This window comes from Hippopotamus amphibius, chromosome 15 (genome assembly GCF_030028045.1).
Source record: "Hippopotamus amphibius kiboko isolate mHipAmp2 chromosome 15, mHipAmp2.hap2, whole genome shotgun sequence".
Classification (NCBI taxonomy): Eukaryota; Metazoa; Chordata; class Mammalia; order Artiodactyla; family Hippopotamidae; genus Hippopotamus; species Hippopotamus amphibius.
The window spans coordinates 29,589,027-29,607,553 of NC_080200.1; the positions used below are offsets into that span (position 1 = coordinate 29,589,027).

General features: G+C 54.7%; 1 protein-coding gene across 4 annotated transcripts; it reads left to right on the plus strand.

Annotated features, from left to right (window-relative positions):
* The first annotated feature begins 4,260 nt into the window (after positions 1-4,260).
* PDCD6 (programmed cell death 6) lies at positions 4,261-18,287 on the plus strand. Of its 4 annotated transcripts, none has more exons than XR_009049187.1 (7): positions 4,261-4,440; positions 5,276-5,337; positions 10,212-10,256; positions 11,090-11,248; positions 15,045-15,154; positions 15,613-15,729; positions 17,714-18,287. XR_009049187.1 is itself a non-coding variant. In XM_057708967.1 (6 exons), exons 1-6 carry the CDS (start codon positions 4,346-4,348, stop codon positions 17,810-17,812), a joined length of 570 nt encoding a protein of 189 aa, XP_057564950.1. In that variant the 5' UTR covers positions 4,267-4,345; the 3' UTR covers positions 17,813-18,287. The 4 variants fall into 4 exon arrangements, 2 of the variants coding, with proteins under 2 accessions (XP_057564950.1, XP_057564951.1); XR_009049188.1 differs by having other exon boundaries at positions 11,090-11,242; XM_057708967.1 differs by lacking the exon at positions 15,613-15,729 and having other exon boundaries at positions 4,267-4,440.
* The last annotated feature ends 240 nt before the right edge of the window (positions 18,288-18,527 follow it).

Here is an 18,527-nt window from a genome sequence, read left to right on the forward strand (position 1 = left end):
CAAAATCAGAAAGTGAAGTAAAAACTCTGTAATACCGAATTTGGAATACAAAGATACGTGTAAACTGATTCTTTTCTTTGTTCTTTAAAAAAATAATATTTCCTACCTCTGCCCCAGTAGCAGTGGGTACCCCAAACACCTGGACTGTGGTCTCTGTGTGCCACACCCCACAGAAAGGAACCAGGGCTCCTTGAAGAATGACTGACTCCCTGGCTGGGGGCAGATGTGCAAGATGAGCCTGAAATGGTTTTCTGAGCCAGAAAGCAAGGAAACTGTCAAAGACTTCAGGGACCACATCAGAAGGTCATTGAAACAAGGAGTTCTAGAAGTAGGATTTGCTGGGTTGGAGGGCATATGCACTTGTCGTTTTGTTAGATGCTGGTAAGTTCTCCACATGGGGGCTGTGACATTCTGCATTCCCACCAAAGCGTCTGAGTCCCTGTTTCTCACAGCTTTGCAGAGAAAGTGTGGTGGTAAGCTTTTGGATGTTTACTAGTCCAAAAAATAATGACCGTATGTGATTGAAACAGATAGAATATTTTAAAAACTGAATTCATAGTGATAGTTTTAAAAGCCAAAACTAACCAAACAAGAAATGTAATTGGTCACTCTTGGAAGTAACTAGGGCACTAACCCTAACACTGAAAATGGACAATTAAAGGAAACTGATGAAATGATTATCCTGCCTTTTTTTCTACAAATTGCAATTCATGATAACCTAGTTAGTTAGGGAACTTTACAGAGGAAATCCTGCAGGTGAATGAGGAAGGAATGCTAGAATTTAAAGATCGCCATTTTGCCATCCGAATGCAGTGGTTCTCAAACTTGCGGGCACCAGCATCACCTCGTTACAGGATTCCCAGCTCCACCCCAGAGCTTCTGACTCAGTAGGTTCTGGGCCTGGGCCTGAGAATTTGCATTCCTAACTTGTCCAGGGACCACACTTTGAAGACCACCTGCATGGAATGATGTGGTCTAACAAATAGGAGGGAGGTGAGTTTTGGGAGAAAATACCTGGTGGAAAGACTGCTGACAACCTCAGACCGCTTAATCTCAACTTAAGGGTCTGAATTTAAAGCTGGCACAGGCACCCCTGAAGCAAGGGAGGATAACAGGAGGGCTGACAGTTGCAAAGGAATAATGGATGGGGATGGTTTCCTTGTGTCTTTCTGCGACTTCTGAACCGAAAACCTTCAGACTGTTTTCATGAATAGTCTGAGACCAAGAAAACCACTGGGGAGCGGGTAGTCTGGGAATGTAAGTTCCCTTGGAATTCCACTAGTTAAGGAACCACGGGGCAGAATATTTCATGCTGGAAATATTTTGTAAAATGTGTGTTCAAGGTTTCTAAATGAACCCACGTGTGTTAGGGGAATTGACAAACCAGAGAAGTTTAAAAAAAAAATGTGAGCCAAGGTAAAAAGAAAATAGAATACTGCCTAGAGAGATGTAGATAATTTCTAATATGGATCAAAAGAAACAAAAAGGTAAGACAGTAGAACATTCAGACCTGCACCGTCCACAGCAGCAGCCATGGCAGCACGGCGGTTTACATCTAAGTTCATTAAAATTACTTAAAATGTAAAATTGCGTCCCCCAGTCACCTGGATCCATCTCAGGTGCCCGGTGGCCACATGTGGCCAGCGGCTGCCACATTGGACGGCAGATAAAGGGCATTTCCTTCATTGGAAGTTCTGTGGGCCAACGCTAGTGTAGGTGTTTGGTAGTTTCTCATTATACTAAACATCCTATGTTCAACAGACCACTACTCAGTAAGAAGCCACAGTTAAAAACAAAACTGGAAGGTCATTCACTTTCATACTGAATTCTGGTAAGAATATTCGTTGGAAAGCAAGGGGAGAGGAGGGCACGGTCAGCTGTGCCTGGAATTGTACACCAGGCTGTAAAGGGGAAAGTGACTGAAAAAGGAAGGGTCTCCAGTGCAAATGCCAGCGTGGTCCTGATAAGAAAAGAAACACAAGTAATGAACCAAAGTGGCTTCCGAGGGGAAGCTCGCAAGGTAGATAATATAAGATGTGTGCATGTGCACACGCGTGTACAAAGGACAGAACAAGGGCACATGACCTACTTGGTCATCCGTTCATTTAACATGTTTATTGAGATGAACATGTGCTAAAGACAGATGAACAAGAGGGTGGACTGGAAAGTGTCAGGAGTGCTAGCACCCTATGTTGAGAGCCAGTGTTTAGAAAAATTCTAGGAATAATTAAGAGGCACTTTCCAATTATCTCAGAGAAATTAGACCAAAGGCAAGGCTGGCCGAATATTAGGGGAGCTTTGTCTTTCAGTTCGTTGTTCCTCTCCTCCACCCAGAAGCCCCATCTCAATGGAAAGGTTAGAGCAGACCTAGTTAGGAGGGAACTGAATCCCAAGATAGGCGAGGAGATAGTGGCAAACACATCAATACTTTAAAACGACCGGGTCAGCAGAACCAGGGGCAGGAGACCATCTGCTTCTTTCTGTTGGCAGAAGGTGGTCGCCACTGTGGTTGTACATCTTTGCAAGGTGGTGTCAGGACTCCAGGCAGCATCCCCCTGCAAGTGGATGGCAGCGGTCTGTGGTCAGGACGGCAGCCACGCCCTGCCCTAGAGCGCAGCCCAGGTGCACTGTGCATGCAGTGCACTCCCATTAACCTCTCAGAGCTGCCGTTTCCTAGCCATCATGGCTGAGGTGACTTGAGGCTGCCTAGTTGTGAAAGCTGATGAATCCTAGACTCATTTGTACATATATAGGGGTATACATGGTGGGGGCATGACTTTTTAAAGTGTTCATTTCCTAAATTCATCTCCCTTTTAAGAGTCAGCCTTGCCACTGCTGAGATGATGCAGGAAGAGTACAGACAGACCTGGGCTACAATCTCTTCTTGCCTCTTTGACCTTAGACCAGCATAGTCTTCTCATCAGTAAAATGTGGACCTTGGTACCTTGCCATGAGGTGCTGGTGTGAGGATTACACACAGTAGTATTTAAACACTAGGGTAGGTTGAGTAAATGCTTCTTTCCTTGAATGAATCATTTCCTACCGCTGGAACTAAACAGAAAGCAGAACGGAGCACTTCTGGGCCCCACAGATGGTGTTGGCTGTGCGGTCCAGGCTGGAGACTCGAGCAAGGGTCAGCGGAGCCTGGGACGCTGTCAGGAGAGGGAGGCCGAAGCTGGCTGGAGTCCCTGATAAGTTTCTTGCTGAAGTTTCCCTGTACACTCTACTGGAAAACTTACAAATTGGGTTGCAAAATCATAGTCATTAATTTTGTAGTGTTCTAGAGAACAGAAAAGGAGCCAGAGATGAAAGATAGAAAAAAGATGGTTTTCAGAAACTACAGATCAAAAAGCTGTGGAAAATTGTAAAGGGATTAGTCAACAAGCCATGTGAATGCTTTATGAGAATAAAACTAGAAACCACTTGAACTCATTAGGTCCTGAAAAAAGCCACATTGTTGAGGTTTGTAGAGTAATAATCTGTGTGCGTGGAAGTCAGAATATCTTAATCTCTTTGAAGAGTTCAAAGAGCTCTCCAGCACATGGTCTGGTGGTTAAAAGAAAACGGACGGAAGGCAGTAGGGCTGGAGGGTAACACCGGGTCAGATGCAGAGCCAGAGCCCTAAGTAATGCATCCAGTGTCCGGGGAAGGACGTGTCGGTGCCTCCTCGGTGCGCGGCCCTTCCGCAGACCCAGGCGGGGAGGAGGATGAAGCGGGTCAGCGTGACTGGGTCAGGAGAGGCGGGGCCCGGAGACACTGGAGGCTCCGTCGGTGACCGGACGGAGGCGGCGGCATCTTCCCCTGGCCGAGAGGGACACGCTGCCCGCCCACCACGGCCAGCAGCGGACACCCGGGCTCGGCCGCGCCCCCGCGGGCCGAGCCGGGGAGCGGCGGGAGCTGTCCGAGGCCGGAGGCGGCTCCGCGAGGCCCGGGGGCGCGGGGGCGCCGAGACGCGCGGGCGGAAAGCGCCGGGCGCGCCCCCACCCAGCACAGTCCCCCCGCGGCCCCCGCTCGGGGCGAGAACGGGCCGTGCTCAAGGGGTTCGCGTCCGCCCTTCGCGTCCGCTCCGCGCCGCGGGGGAAGCGGCTCCCAACGCGCGTGCGCGACCCCGGGGGCGGCCCGGCCTCGGCCGCCAGCGCCGCAGGGCGCGCGGGACCCGGACGCGGGGCCGCACGCGCGGGCGTCGCCCGGCCACGGGGTCTCGGCGGCAGCGGCCGCGCCCGCCCATGTGACCGCCCCGGAAGTGGCGTCGCGCCGCGCCCCGCCCCGCCGCGCCCCGGCGGAAGTGCGGCCGCCGGAGCCGCCCGAGTGCCGCCCGCGCCTCCGTTCCTCCGCGCCTGGGCCCATGGCCGCCTACCAGTACCGCCCGGGCCCCGGGGCCGGCCCTGCCGCGGGCGCCGCGCTGCCGGACCAGAGCTTCCTGTGGAACGTCTTCCAGAGGTGCGGCCGGCGGCGCGGGGCCTGCGCGCCTGCTCTGCGCTCCTCTCGCTCTCAGCCCCGCGCCCTCCCCGCGCGGCGCCGCCCGGCCTCCGGCGCGGCCTCCTTCCGGGAGCCCCGGCCCCGGTCCCCCGCCCGCTTCCTCGGCCTTGCGCCCCGGCCCCCCTTCCTCGGCCTTGCGCCCCGGCCCCGGCCCCCGCCCCCCCCCGGCCCCCCGTCCTCGGCCTCCTCCCCGCCCCCGCGCCCTGCAGAGGCGCAGAGCCGCCTGGCGGGGGTCGCGGCCCTCTCGCCCCGGGCTCACCCTCCATCCCCTCCCCTGATGGCCGGTGCCCACGGTTGTCCCGGGAGGAGGCTCTCCCGCGGGTGCTGGTTTCGGGGAGCAGAGGCGCAGACCCGGCCCCGGCCGCGGAAACGTCCGCACCCGGGAGGGGAGCCGGGCGGCGGCTGTGGGGCAGGCGGCCGTGGCCGCGGTGCCTTCCGGCCCAGGTCGTCGTCCCCGCGAGCGAACGACCCAAACCGGAGCGGCTCGTGGTCCGGGAAAGACCGAGCTGTCCGAAACCTGGTGCGGGTGGGGCTCGGACGGGCCGCGGGAGAGGGGCCCGAGCAAACGGAGAAGCAGCTGGGCGCTCGGCGGGGGGCGCCTGGCCCGGCGGCGCCGGAGGCCGCTGCCTCGCTCCCCGCGGCCGGCGGGGCCGAGACGGCCTGGCAGCCGAGGGCACGGCCCGCGGAAGGAAGAGCCGGGATGGGCCAGCGCCGACGGGAGGGGTCGACCTGTTCCGGCCCGCCTTTGCTCTTCCTGCACGTCGACTCGCCGGCCTCACTGATGTTCGTTTTGCAGGGTTGACAAAGACAGGAGCGGCGTGATATCGGACAGCGAGCTCCAGCAGGCGCTGTCCAACGGTGAGTGGCCCCTGGCCGTCTGCGCGCGCACACCGCCAGCCCGACCGCTTCTGTCTCCAGTGTGTTTTCCAAATTGTTGAGACGCAATTAGCATCCCTGGTTCGTGGTGGAGGAGCTTCTGGTTTGTTTGCCGAGTGGTCCCCTGGCCGTGGTGTCCGCGGTGGCCAGGCAGCGAGGCGCTCGCCCCGGCCTGTGCCGCCGCCCGCACCCCCGCCCGCGGGGCCTGCCTCTCCTCCAGCGCTGCGCCCGCGGCCCCGGCCCCGGCGGTGGCGGCCCGCAGGTGGAGTTATTTTGACTTTTCCCCTAGAAATGGGCTTCGGTTTTCCTGCTAGAGCTAGAATGTTAGGCTATTTCAGGAAACTGGTTTAATTAGCTTATTGCTGGTGGGAACACTGAAGGTACAGAATGGCGTGGTTTCTCTCCTCGGTTAGATCTGTGCCTCTGAGCCGCTCTGTTAAGATCCGGCTGAAGCCGCTCCTGGGTCCTGTACATGCGACTTGTTTCCCTGGGGGCGTCTGAGAAACCACTGCTCTCAGGGAGGTGTGAAGAGAGCCAGGACTGCCTTGCCTTCTGTCTGAAATAACTTGTCACAACTGTCTTCGGTTAGGTCCTTTTTTTTTTTCATTTTTACTTTCACGTTGCTCCTTGGAATTATAGGAAGTTAATTTTGCTCAAGCCCCTTTTTTGTGCTTCTGTAGGTTTGCATTAACATAACATATTGATGTATTCTGAGGCGGCAATTTTTAGCTGGACTTTTTTTAAAATAAATTTATTTACTTATATTTATTTATTGGCTACATTGGGTCTAAGTTGCTGCGCTCGGGCTTTCTCTAGTTGTGGAGAGCAGGGGCCACGCTATGTTGTGGTGCTCAGGCTTCTCATTGTAGTGGCTTCTCTTTGTTGCAGAGCACAGGCTCTAGGCTCGAGGGCTTCAGTAGTTGCAGCACATGGGCTCAGTACTTGTGGCATACAAGCTTAGTTGCTCTGCAGCATGTGGGATCTTCCCAGAGCAGGGCTCAAACCTGTGTCCCCTTCACTGGCAGGCAGATTCTTAACCACTGCGCCACCAGAATTTTTGAGGTGTTTTTATCAAAATAGACTTCAGCTCTTCTGGCGATCCCTTGCTGATTAGAAATGAGAGAAATCAGACCACATAAGCGTACAGTTCCCTGCCGGCTGACCATCGGGTCACCCCACTGTCCCCCGTCGTAGGCCAGCTTAGTGAGGCAGTGGAGGGTCTGGGGTTTACCTTCTTCACCTTCCACTGCTGTGCTCAGAGCCTGCACGTCCCGAGGAGGGCCTGTGTGACGACTGGCACCCCGTGGAATGCTGCCCCTCTGCCTGAATAGCTCTTGCTAGCAGTGCGCTTGGGCAGGTGCAGGCTTGCCCCCGGCACCTGGAGCTTCCCTGGCTGAGGACACGTGTGAGGTGTGGTCAAGGTGGAGGATTAGGGGTGCCCTGTGCGACTCCCCAGGAAGTGGAGCCTGGTCCCTCCAGATTTTCCCCATGGCTTTCCCTCTGCTGATTTTACTCTGTCTTTTGCTATAACAAACCGTGACTGGGTTTTGTGAGCCCTAGTGAGTCATCAAGCCTGGGGGTGGTCCTGGGGACCCCAGCACAGCTGTCTTGTCTGCTGTTCCCACAAACTTGTGCAACAGAGGAAGAGGAGGTTGGCTTTACTCCACGACCTGGACCAGATCACGCCCTGGGACAGCTGGAGACATAGCCTCTCCCCCTCGGGCCAAGCCCATGCCTGCCAGGTACTGCATCACCTGGTACAGCACCAGAGATGTCACTTATCTGTCAGAACAGAGTGTACAGAGTTTCACTATGAGACACTTAGGTTGTTTCTGATTTCATTAATGTAAATACTGTAGTGATTTCATAGAACGAGTTTCTAGACGTGGCATTTATCAGATCAAAGGGTGTAGGCATTGCTAAGGCTGCTGATTGTGTTGTGATTGCCTTAGAAAGGCTGTATTTCCAGTTGTGGCTCTTTGAGGCCGAGGTTGAAGGTGACTGGTGGGGTCCAGAGTTCATGACCCTGAAGAGTCCTGGCAGATTCCATGCGAGCCTGCAGGACTGCGCCCACCCCTTCCTGTGGGCTCCTCTCGGGAAGAAGTGCTCAGAGGGGCTGGGAGTCCGCGGTCTGATGCAGTTGAGTGGAAGGAGATGGCCATGGGTGCTGAAAAGAGGTCTGACTTTTTCAACAAAAGTTCCAGGTAGGCAGGTGTTTCACTGTGCCTTTGCTGGGTGCCCTGACGACTCAGCGCTTCACTTCTCACTGAAGTCTCCGTTTGTGGCAACTTCAAGATGCAATTTCAAGAAAGAAAACTCTGGAGAGCAGAAAGACAGAATGTATTATCACAGAGCAGAGCAGGGATTTTCGCCTTTGAGAAGGGATCAGATATAAATTCTTGAAATCATGCGTGTGCTTGAGGGTCGCGGGGAAGAACGCTGAGTGTCCTGATGTGATCCACCCCCTCCCTGGAGCTGCGGCCCATCGTGCCCAAATGAATGGGTGAAAAAACGTATGTGTACGCAGTTTACATGGAAAACACATGTAAGTTTCTGTTTTCTTTGGTTCTTTCAGATGAAATTGAGGCAAGACTTATAGGAACAGGAACCATAGACTGTGTATTTCTGAGTAAAAGTCTGAGAGGAAATCTTTTGTAAGCTGGTGCTTGTGACATTCCTAGACACGTTGGTTACTGGAAAAAGCAGGTGGGAATGGTTGAAATTTGGCTAGTCCCGAAAATCCGGGTGGTTGAGGGTCACTGGCACTGAAGGGAATCTTCCTGCTCAGTGTGTCCTGTGCTTCCAGTAGGCTCTGTTAGACGTGCTTCACATTGCAGTGCGTTTTCTTACAGAAAGCTGTAGATTTTCAGGCTGACGCTCCGGTGTGTTTAACACTTAGCGTAGCTGAAATATTAAATGTCGGCCTCACTAGGGGCTGAGAAGGAGGCCACAGGACTTGGCACGCGATAGAGTCAGTTCACTGTTGGCTGTTGTTCTTATCCCTTGGTTTTTGTGGAAAGTCAGGCCCCATTTGAGTAACAGGAAGGGCCAGGGGAGGTATCAGGAGCCTGCCTCCGCTTCCCGAGCTGGACAGCCTGCAGGTCTCCTCTCTCCGTCCCTGACTCAGCCCAGGGTGACCTGTTGCTCTCCTGAGCCTCACGGTCCTCGAGCTCGGCCGCCAGTTCCTGTGGTCCACGCTTCGCTCTGCCTCCACGAGGACCGGGCCCTCACCACCAAAAGTGCCTGTGTTTGCAGCATCATTTAACTATTTTACTTGCATCGCTTCTATTTAAAACTCGTTCGGCCAAGTCATTTGCCAGCGTGGCCAGGGACGCCTCTGCTCTCAGTCGGGATGGACAGCGGGCGCAGCCTCCTCTTCCAGAGCCACCACAGTCACCCCAGCTCTGCACAGGCGGCCCAGCTGGGCGATTGTTGAGGACTCTTCTCGGTGTGGCCACAGCCCGCGTCAGAGGTGGAGCGAAGGCGGGAAGGAGTCCAGCGGCTGCATTTGGTTCCTCGGGCTTCTGGTCCCTGGTGGGCTAGCTCCTGTGAAACACCAGTGCGTGCGTGAGCAGCTAGAGGGTCAGAAACGGGTGAAAAAGCGACACCCTTCTGTGCATAGAGTCCTCCTCTTCCTCTTGGCTTCTCTGTAGCACAGTTTCCTTGTACACTGGTTTTCAGTGATGCTGACCTTTCCTGGTACCTCTCTGTACATCTTCCTGCCGGCAAAGCCTGCAGAGATGCTCGCCCAGGGCACAGAGGTCTGGGGTACGGGCCAGGCTCAGGGCAGGTGAAGGACACTGGTGGAGCAGGTGGAGTGACCGAGGGGCCCGGGTGTAGGGCCCTGAGGAAGCCTTGTACTGACTGAGGCTTAAGGAGAGGCAGGGGTTGGGGTGAAGGTGTGCATGTGTTTGGGGGGCCACACTCGATGTCAGGGGACGTGCATGTGGGCCAGGTCGGGGGTGTGCTCAGAGCCTGGTGTCATGGCCAGGCAGGAGGGGTGCTGCCTCTTGTGGGATTGGGGGATGGGACTGTGCCACGCAGAACTGAAACTGTCTATAGAGAGGGGAGATGGGGGGGTGGGGAGAGACGCTGGTTTCCCGCTCCGTAAGAATGTTTTTACATTGTTTTTAGGGAGTATAAAAATTGATAAAGGTACAAATCACTGAAAACAGATCCTTGGGCATAAAAGTATTGATAAACCATTGATAAATGGTTCTGAATTATCAAATCTGTCAGAGTCAACAGTCCCCTTTATAGCAAATATTTGGTAACATCCCCATTACTGTTCTGAAGTGAATCATGGAATAATACATCCTACCTTTTCACAATTTCAAAGAGAATACTGTGCTGCCCAGACTGTAATTTTAGATGAGAAATGTGAAGCGTGGTTTTGCGGTGTGCTCGCCAGTGTGCTCTGGCACGGTTACTGCACCGCGTGTGCGGCTGTCTCGGTCTTGGGAGTCGTTTTGCCCTTGGGGGCAGGATTTTCTGAAGTGGTGACGTTCTTAGCAAAGCTAAGTGCCATCTTCTCAGCTTACCTGGTGCTGTGGTTCTGGGAAGTTCAGTGAATGTTAAAATAGCCATTTCTTGGTTATAAAGTGAACAAGAATGAGCTTCCAGGCGCAGGTCTTCATGAGCAGCTTTGACTGTCTGGCTGGACCTGAGCGACTCCCGGGCAGGGCGGACAGGACCGCCACTGACTCATCATCCTGGTGGCGGCTTCCCTGGCTGAGAACCGTGGCTCTTAGGGTCTTGATGTTGAAAGCTAATTACTTACTTTCTCTGGTTTCTGGGGTTACAGACTAGGGATTCAGAGTTTCTTCTTTTTCCTAATTTCTGCTGTTTTGTTTCAGGCACCTGGACTCCATTTAATCCAGTGACCGTCCGGTCGATCATATGTAAGTAGGGGCAGCACCATCCTGCCTGAACTCCCACCACCCTGGCCCTTCACAGAGTCTTTACTTGGAATTGACTGTCCAACCCATCCTTCATTTCCGAGTCTAAAGGTTTCACATACACCTTTCACACGCAGTCATGTCTTACACACCTATTGACTGGGGGAAGCCCCGGAGTTCTCATGTAAAATCTCACTGAACTGGAATGTACTTCTGACCAAACCAAGAACACTCAGATTACCTGAAAAGAGACCAAATGGTTTCTTACTTTCTCTGTAGCAGTGTTTCAGACCGAGTTTTTATATACGTCTTTTATCTATTTTGCATGCAGTTACATGTAAATGTAGTTATAAGTTCTTTCTTATTTGGACCTGGAATTAGGCTGACTTTTTGAAATGAAAGGCGGGTCTTACTAAAAAAAATCTAGAGCCAATAGTCTTGTTCTCATTGGAGCAGGCCTCCCTTGGCTGAGGACTCTTCTGAGCCCCTGCCCGGGGACGTGGGCCCTCCGGGGGACAGAGAGTGTGGCTCCAGGGATCAGACCCGGAGCTGGGAGGCTCGGCGCCGGCCCCTCGACCCCTCGGCACCCTGGTTCCTTCCTGAGAGCGGGTGCACCCTGCCGCAGTCATGCTTTTGAGGAACCTCCTTCCGTGTAAAGCATTTTTATTGTGGCTGCACCAGGGTGTGTGGCTCGCACGTGCCTCTCACAGCCGCCTCACGCCCGCCTAGCGTGATTTAGGGCTGTGGCCGGGTGACCCCGCCAGCACCTGGGGACCTGCTGGGGGCGTGGGGTGCGCCTGTGCTCTGGGCTCCTGCTGACTCGCCCTCTGCCTCAGCCATGTTTGACAGAGAGAACAAGGCTGGCGTGAACTTCAGCGAGTTCACGGGCGTCTGGAAGTACATCACCGACTGGCAGAACGTCTTCCGCACCTACGACAGGGACAACTCGGGCATGATCGACAAGAACGAGCTCAAGCAAGCCCTCTCAGGTTTTGGTAAAACACGTGTCTTGACTGCGTAGCTGTTTCATTTTGGAGCCAAGGGCCATAGGTTTACCTTGTTACTTTGTCCAACTTAATGATTTTTAAAGCAGTCTGTGTGAAATTTTTCTTTACATCACACAGTTTTATATTTTGATGTTACTTACATTGTGTGAGCTCGTATTTGACCTCGAGGCCTTTATTTGGGTTTTCATCCAAAATGAGATAAGGGCTGTGCAGTAGTTTGTCCTTTTGTGGAGTGGAGTGATGTCCCAGGTACATTGAGAATGTGGCTTTTGAAACAATTTAAAGTGAACAGGATAAAACGGTGTAGGGCCGCGTATATTCCCTGACACGAAAATACACGGAAAGATGATAAAATGCCCACAAGAGACGAGCCCGCGAGTTGCGTGGAGTGTGGGCGTGAGCGTGGAAGCTCCCATTCTCAGGTGCGTGTCGGCGCGTGTGCCGCATGCGTGCCAGCCTGCGTGTGTGCCGTGCTGTGAGCAGTGTTCATGTGGTGCCTTCCAGAGCGGGTCAGCGGGCCTTCTGGTCCAGTGTCCACGTGGGCCTGAAGGGAACTTGGGATCTGTCATTTACGGAGGAAGCACTGCAGCCATCACACCACGACGCTGGCTTGTTTGACATGAGCTGCCCCTCTGTTCCCTGGGCCCTGGCGTTAGATCACAGCGCGCTGCAGGCTGACGGTTTCGGGCTTTGGTAACATGGTGTGCGTTTTGGTTCTCGTGGTTATCGGTGTGCCCCTCCCTGAGCGTGTCCTTCACGGCCTCCCCCTCCCCCGCCGTCCCTCTGGGCGTGTCCTTCACAGCTATTTTCTCCCGTTTCTCTGTCTTGCCTTCGGGACTCCGGGACCCACAGGAAGTGGTGTGAGCCCAGCAGGCATGGGTCAGGATTTGGGCGGAACGCCGACCTCAGGTTCTCTGAATTGGAACTTGGAGGGCAGCTGACCTTGCAGTGCCCTGAGTGGGGCGCCGGCCTCCCAGAGAGCAGTCCCGGGCGGGAGGGAGCCGGAGGCCTGGCCGGCTGGAACCTGCCCCTTGTGAGCTAACTTCCAGACTCAGGTGTCACCAAACACAGCGTTTCCAGCCTTGGGCTCTTGGTGCCAGCGACTGTCCGTCCTGGGAGCTCATGTCGGGAGCGCTGAGGTCCGCGAGCCCCGGCCTCTCGGGCCTCCGAATCGGGGTCAGACCCTGGAGGTTTGCGGCTGTGGTAGGTCAGCCACGGTTCCTTGAGGTCAGCGGCCGACGGGCCCCGTGGAGCTGGGCGGAGCCGAGATCCTTCGTGACTCCCAGCCTTTCCTGGAGGAAGTAAATCTTCTGCTACGGCATTTCTTCAGTCATCCCCACAAGTGTCTTTGACTGGTCTGCGCTCCCCAGGGCCTCCCCTGGAGCCTTGTCTTCCACACGAGGGGCGTCGCCATCCCGTCGCAGGCTGCGTTAGGAAGTGGGCCCCAGGAGTGAACCTTGCTGTTCGGTTTTCACTCCTTAGAAAAGTGTCTGTCCGTCAGGCCGGGGGGTCAAGATGCTTGAGGGAGTGGGGGGTGGGGGTCAAGCCCTAAGGTGCCCTCTGACCTCTGTCACCTTCACACAGGGTCTCAGGCCGACCCTGGGCCATGTGACTGACCAGCCCACCGGCTGGATTTGATGGTCCACCCGTTCATTGTTTAGGCTCCTACTCCTCCTGGGTGCTACCTGCCAGGTGTAGAGACCTGGAAAGAAGGTGCGTAAGGCAGGAACCTCACACTCTGCTGGGGGGGCCCCTTCGGGGCAGCCCTGCCATCCCCGCCGAAGGCAGGCGCCCCGGCCACAAGCGCCCCGTCTTCCAGGTCCGTTTCCCCTTCCCCACCACCACCCGCCCCCGGCCCCTCGTAGCCCGAAGCCAGTGTGTTCTTTATGTTGTTTTTTGTTTTTCTTATTCTACTATTTTTTTCCCTAAGAACTTTCATTGAGATACAGCTGACATACAGTAAACTGCATACATTTGAGGTGTACAATTTGATATTTTTTTTCCTCGTTAGTGTAGATGTGCTGCTTTCAGCCGCTCTCGTCTCCCAGCTGCCTTGCCCTCTGCCCGGCGTGCCGAGGGGCCCGAGCCTGCACGCGGCCCCCGCCCCGCAGCCCGAGCCAGCGGCGTCCTCCCGGCCGGCTTGGCTGAGTCAGGCCGCGGCAGGTCCGCCTCAGCCCCGCCCCTTTCTTGGTGCCGTTGGCTCCGTGTGGACACGGGCGCTGCCCTGATCCAGATCTGCCCTTTGCCGTGGTTACTGCCTGGCGTCCGGCTTTTCTTCTGGTGCTGAGAGCGGGTCCTGGGTGACCGGTGGAGGTCCCTAGTTCTTAGGAGAGGAGGGCTCGTTCCTCCCACTGGGCGTCTGTTCCCTGGAAGTGCGGCCCCAGGGGGTGGGGGGGTGATCAGGGAGGAGGGGCGCGACACGTGGGGTGGGGGGTGGGGTGGGGCGGTCCGCAGGGTTTCCGCCTGCCTCACCGATCCTAAAACAGCCTGCTGAGCTGGGTCCACGTCTTGGGCTTTGGAGGGAGGAGCAGGCCTGGAGGCCCAAGAGTCCTGGTGGCCAGAGGAGCCCTGTCTGACCCACAGCTCTGCTCTCCCTGCCGCTGCGTCGTTGTCTCCATTTCGTCGGTCCTTTCCCAGCCTGGGCAGGAAACCGTCGCACGGCGATGGCTCGGACGGGCGCTGCCCTGTCGCTGGGTTGCAAGCTCACCCTCTCCAGCCTGGCCTGTCTTTCTGGCCACCGGCACGGGTACCGGGCGTGAGGAGCGGCACCCATCCAGCACCTGCTCTCTCTCTTTTCTGAGTCAGGGGTCCTGTCTTCTACTCAGCTGCAGGGCAGGGGGACCCTGGGTTTAAGTCACAGGATGCGTTGTGCCCGCTGACCACTCTGGAAAGTACTGTCCTGTGTTTGCATGTGTGACTCTTTCTCTGTAAAGTGATGAAGTGCTTATGCAGGTAATGAACTGTGACGTTCACTCAGACAATAGGTGTACATATCCTTGCGAAGATTCCAGCGAGACTGAAAACCAGTAAAAATATTTTGGCACCTGGATCTTGTCTCCTGAATAAGTAAGGAAACCACGGTCACACAGGTGGTGAGATGAGGAGGGAAGGAAGGGGAAGGGCTTGGAGCGGCCCCGGGGGCCCTGCCGGAGGCCTTCCAGGTGGAGTCAGTGACTCTGCCATCAGCTGGATGACCCTTCGAGGGCTTTGATGATGGTGTGAGGCTGCTGTATTCGCCACAGGCTTGATGTCCTGCTGTCAGGGAGCGGATTGATGGGAGCGAGGGGCCATCCGTTAACCTCCTCTTTTCTTAAGTTTACATTTTGTGTCATTGGGAGCCTTAGGTTTTATCTTGCAAAGCATTCTCTAGCAGTGAGCAACCCAGGACAGCTGAGTGCTTCAGAACTTTACCTCTAGGTTGATAACGTAGTAAGACGACAAAGGGCTTTTAAGAAGGCTGACTGCACAGCATTCCAGAAGACCCCGAGGGTTGCAGGGCGAGGGGCGACTATAGCGCTGGAGTTGGTGTGAACTAGTGGTTCCGTTACTCAGGTACTAGTTAGGCGGTCCACCTCCACTTACTCTCGTGCCTCCAGGAAGGGGCTGCGGTCTCTGCGTCTCTCCACGGGGTGGGGACGGCGCTGCCCAGGGACCTCGGGGTTCTCGTGTGTTGCCGTGCACCTGCACCTGGGGATCCCTCGGGGCCCCACGTCGTGTTCTCAGGGGAGGGAGAGGCGGGGGTCTGGGGGGGAGCGTGGGCGTTGACTCTGATCTGCTCCTCCAGGGTACCGGCTCTCTGACCAGTTTCATGACATCCTCATTCGGAAGTTCGACAGACAAGGACGGGGACAGATCGCCTTCGATGACTTCATCCAGGGCTGCATCGTCTTGCAGGTACCGGGTTGCGTGGGGCCCACAGGCGCTGACTGCAGGGAGGGATGGGGTTGTGTGAACTTATCGTCCTGGTTCTGGAGCTTCTAGAAGTTAGTGTGCTCTTTGGAGAAGTAACTGGTTTTGTTAGATGGCGGTGTAGACAGCAGCGTCCCTCCTCCCCTGGAGACTCCCGAGAGCCGTCCGTTTGGAGGGGATCCGTGGGCTATTTACGTGAATACCCTGGTATTTTGGTGTATTTTATTCTGAGAATTGGTAAGTTTCTGTCATGACCCTTCCTGTGCGCTGCCTTCGTTTGTGAGGTTAGCCCCATAGCTAGGAGCTGTGCCCTGAGCACAGGGGGGCCCTGTTCGGGTGTTAAAAACAGTGTCTGGCGGGGCTGGTGATCACAGGGACCGCGGCGTCACGGTTCCCTGCAGGGCTTCTGTGGTTTCCTTCTGTGGCCTCACTCTTTTACCCAGGAGAGGACGGAGTGCAGGCCTGGAGGAAGGGCCCCAGAGAAGCCCTCCTAGGACGGAGGGCAGGAGCGCCTGAGCCCACCCTGGCTGTTCCCACACGGGCCCTGCTCCTGTTTCCAGGTGGGGAGCCAAGTTCCATATATTTACGCTCTAGAAATGCAGTGAATGGATATAAACCCTTATGTCTTGCGAAATTTTTATTTTGACAAATCTCAAAAAAAAAAGTAAATAAATAAAAGGTAGCAGAGGCAACAGTACAGTGAACCCGTGTGCCCATTATTTAGATTCAGCACTTACCAACTCATGGCCAAGTCCACATAAGATTCTGTGACACCCTCCCTCTTATGGGAGGCAAATGTGTTTTCCATAAGTATTTCAGTAGAACCTATCCGTGACAGATATCTTTGCAGTTTGCATCCAATCGAAGTTACATCTTGTTGGCTTTAGAATCCACAGAGAGGTGTGCATGGCGTGAGGTTATCAGGGCAATTTGAAAGCTGGGAAGGCATTCTCAGGTTTTTTTCCTCGTTAAAGTGATAGTTCAGTAAGTGCAGTTTCTCTGCCTGGCCTGCTATCCTGATTTCTTTCCTGGGGAATCTGGGCAGGTCAGTCCCCGTCCTTCAGAGACTTGTTGAGGAGCCCAGTCTGTTAGCCTTGGAGCCTCACGTCTGGGAAGGGGAGTGCCTCCCCCGTCTCTCCCTCTCAGGGTCTGGTGAGGCGGGATTGTATGTCAGCAGTGTTGTCCAGACACGTCAGGCACAGGTGTGGTGTAGGATCTGAGTCTGGATTGCTGTGGGTTAGGGTTTTCATTGGAGGTGATGTCCCATAAATAACCACGTGATCTTTGTATGGCTACGTAAGCACAGGTCATCACGTGTCCGCTTTCAGGCCCTGAAGTAACAGGCTCCTCTGCATGTCCGTGGGCTGAGCACAGGCCAGCCGTGCCGGAGGCCTGCTGCTCCCACCCACCCTCAGAGAAGGAGCCTAACGCTGGGCAGAGGTGGGGAATCGAAAAGGCCGCGTGTAAAAAATCCTCAGAAGTGTTTTCCTTCATCTGCCTCTTTCCAAAAAGAAAAAGCGTTTTGGGAAATTGTTTTTTACAAAGCAACATGAAAACATGTAGAAATGTTGGGAAAATACAATGAAGTGTAGAAAAAAGGAGATGAGCCGTCGTCCTCCCAGAGGGAGGTAGCTGCTGCTGGTTTCTGTGGTTGCTTCACGCCAACGTCGCCCGCACACCGCAAGCTGCTGCCTCATACCTGTCGTCTGTGTCAGCGGGTTTACGGGTGGCCACCGACCTGCCCAGCACAGGAGGGGGTGGAGCTGGAGAGACTGCAGTGCAGGCGGCACGGCGCACGGGCCAGGCTCCAGCCTCGCTCTTGGCCCCTGGGTGGGCGGACAGGCGACCCCCAAGGTCACGATGAGCCTGGGGCACTGTCGGTAGACGTCTGCAGAGCCTGTCACGGTTGCCCAGCGTCCGTTATTTGGGGTGGCACTTACCTCACCATCCCTGCTGGTGCGTGGCCAGGCTTGTGAATAGGCTGAGGTGGAGCCCTGGGGGAGCAGTCAGACAGGAAGAGGCTGGGAGTGGGTCCTGAGCTGGGGGGGTGCATCAGACAGGGTCCTGGGCTGGCACAGAGAGAGCCCACCCTTCTGGCTCTGCGACTGGGCTTCTGCTGCTGGGCGGCAGGGTCTAAGGGAGGAGCACCCGTGGGCACTGGTTTCCCTTTGTCCTGAGTAGCATGTGGCCAGAGCAGAGGGGAGCCTTCAGGGAGGCTCCCCGGGAGAACAGTCTTAGAATGGGAAGGGAGGACCCAGGCCGCGGTGTGTAGCAGAGCTGGGCCTGCAGCCCACACACACTGGCCTCTTACCCTAATCCTGGGGTCCTGCTGTCCTGCCCAACCCCCGCATCTACAGGGCAATGGGCCTGGCTTGGGAGGGGTCAAGGAGACCCCCTGGTGCCTCCCTGCGCTGGGGTCCGTATTAGGCCATGTGGAGACATGAGCACTTCTGAAATTGGGTTCCTAGATGTCTTTTTACCAATATATTTTGATCCTTCTGTTTGATAGATATCAGATCTAAACACCTGTTGTTTTCTCCCCAGAGGTTGACAGATATATTCAGACGCTATGACACGGATCAGGATGGCTGGATTCAGGTGTCATATGAACAGTACCTCTCCATGGTCTTCAGCATCGTATGACACTGGCCTTCTGCAGATACCAACATGACTTACGGAAGAAAAGACTGGAAATGCCAAACCTCTTACCTTTAACAAAACGAACACAGATGCAGTTAGATACTGTTCTTCCTTTAGATTTTGTATAATTGCTCCTTGGGGACCCAGCTGTACATATGTGGATAAGGTGGTTGATGTTTCGCAGTTGTAACCGTGGTTATGTCCTTACTCACATACAAATATTGGATTTGAGGCTGTTTAATTGTGCCATGAGGTTAGATAAAATAATGTTTCAGGTGTTCTGCTTGCAAAAACTCATCATGTGCTTTTCTAGATAGCTCCAGATCTAGTGGGGAAGTACTTTATTAGCCAACAGGAATTTTAAATAATATGGAACTTGCACACAAGGCTGCTCACGTGCCTTACTTTTTAAAAGCGGTTTATTGTATCTGAATACGCAGTGTAAGCAATAAAGCACATGTGCCCTTGTCCCCATTCATCTCAGCCGTGCTCACCTGGAGCTCCGAGGGTCTGCCACCTTCTGGGGTGTCCCATGGCTCTGCTCGTGGAAATCCCGAGATCCGTCCGTCCTCTACGACAGGAGTTGGTTTACATTTTGTAAAACTTCTTTGGAAATACAAGTCCAAATTTGGTATGGAAGGGTTTCTTTTCACTTACTAATGTTGCACCTCTGTGCCCTCCGATTGACTGTTAATTACGGTTTTTCACACTTGAAAGC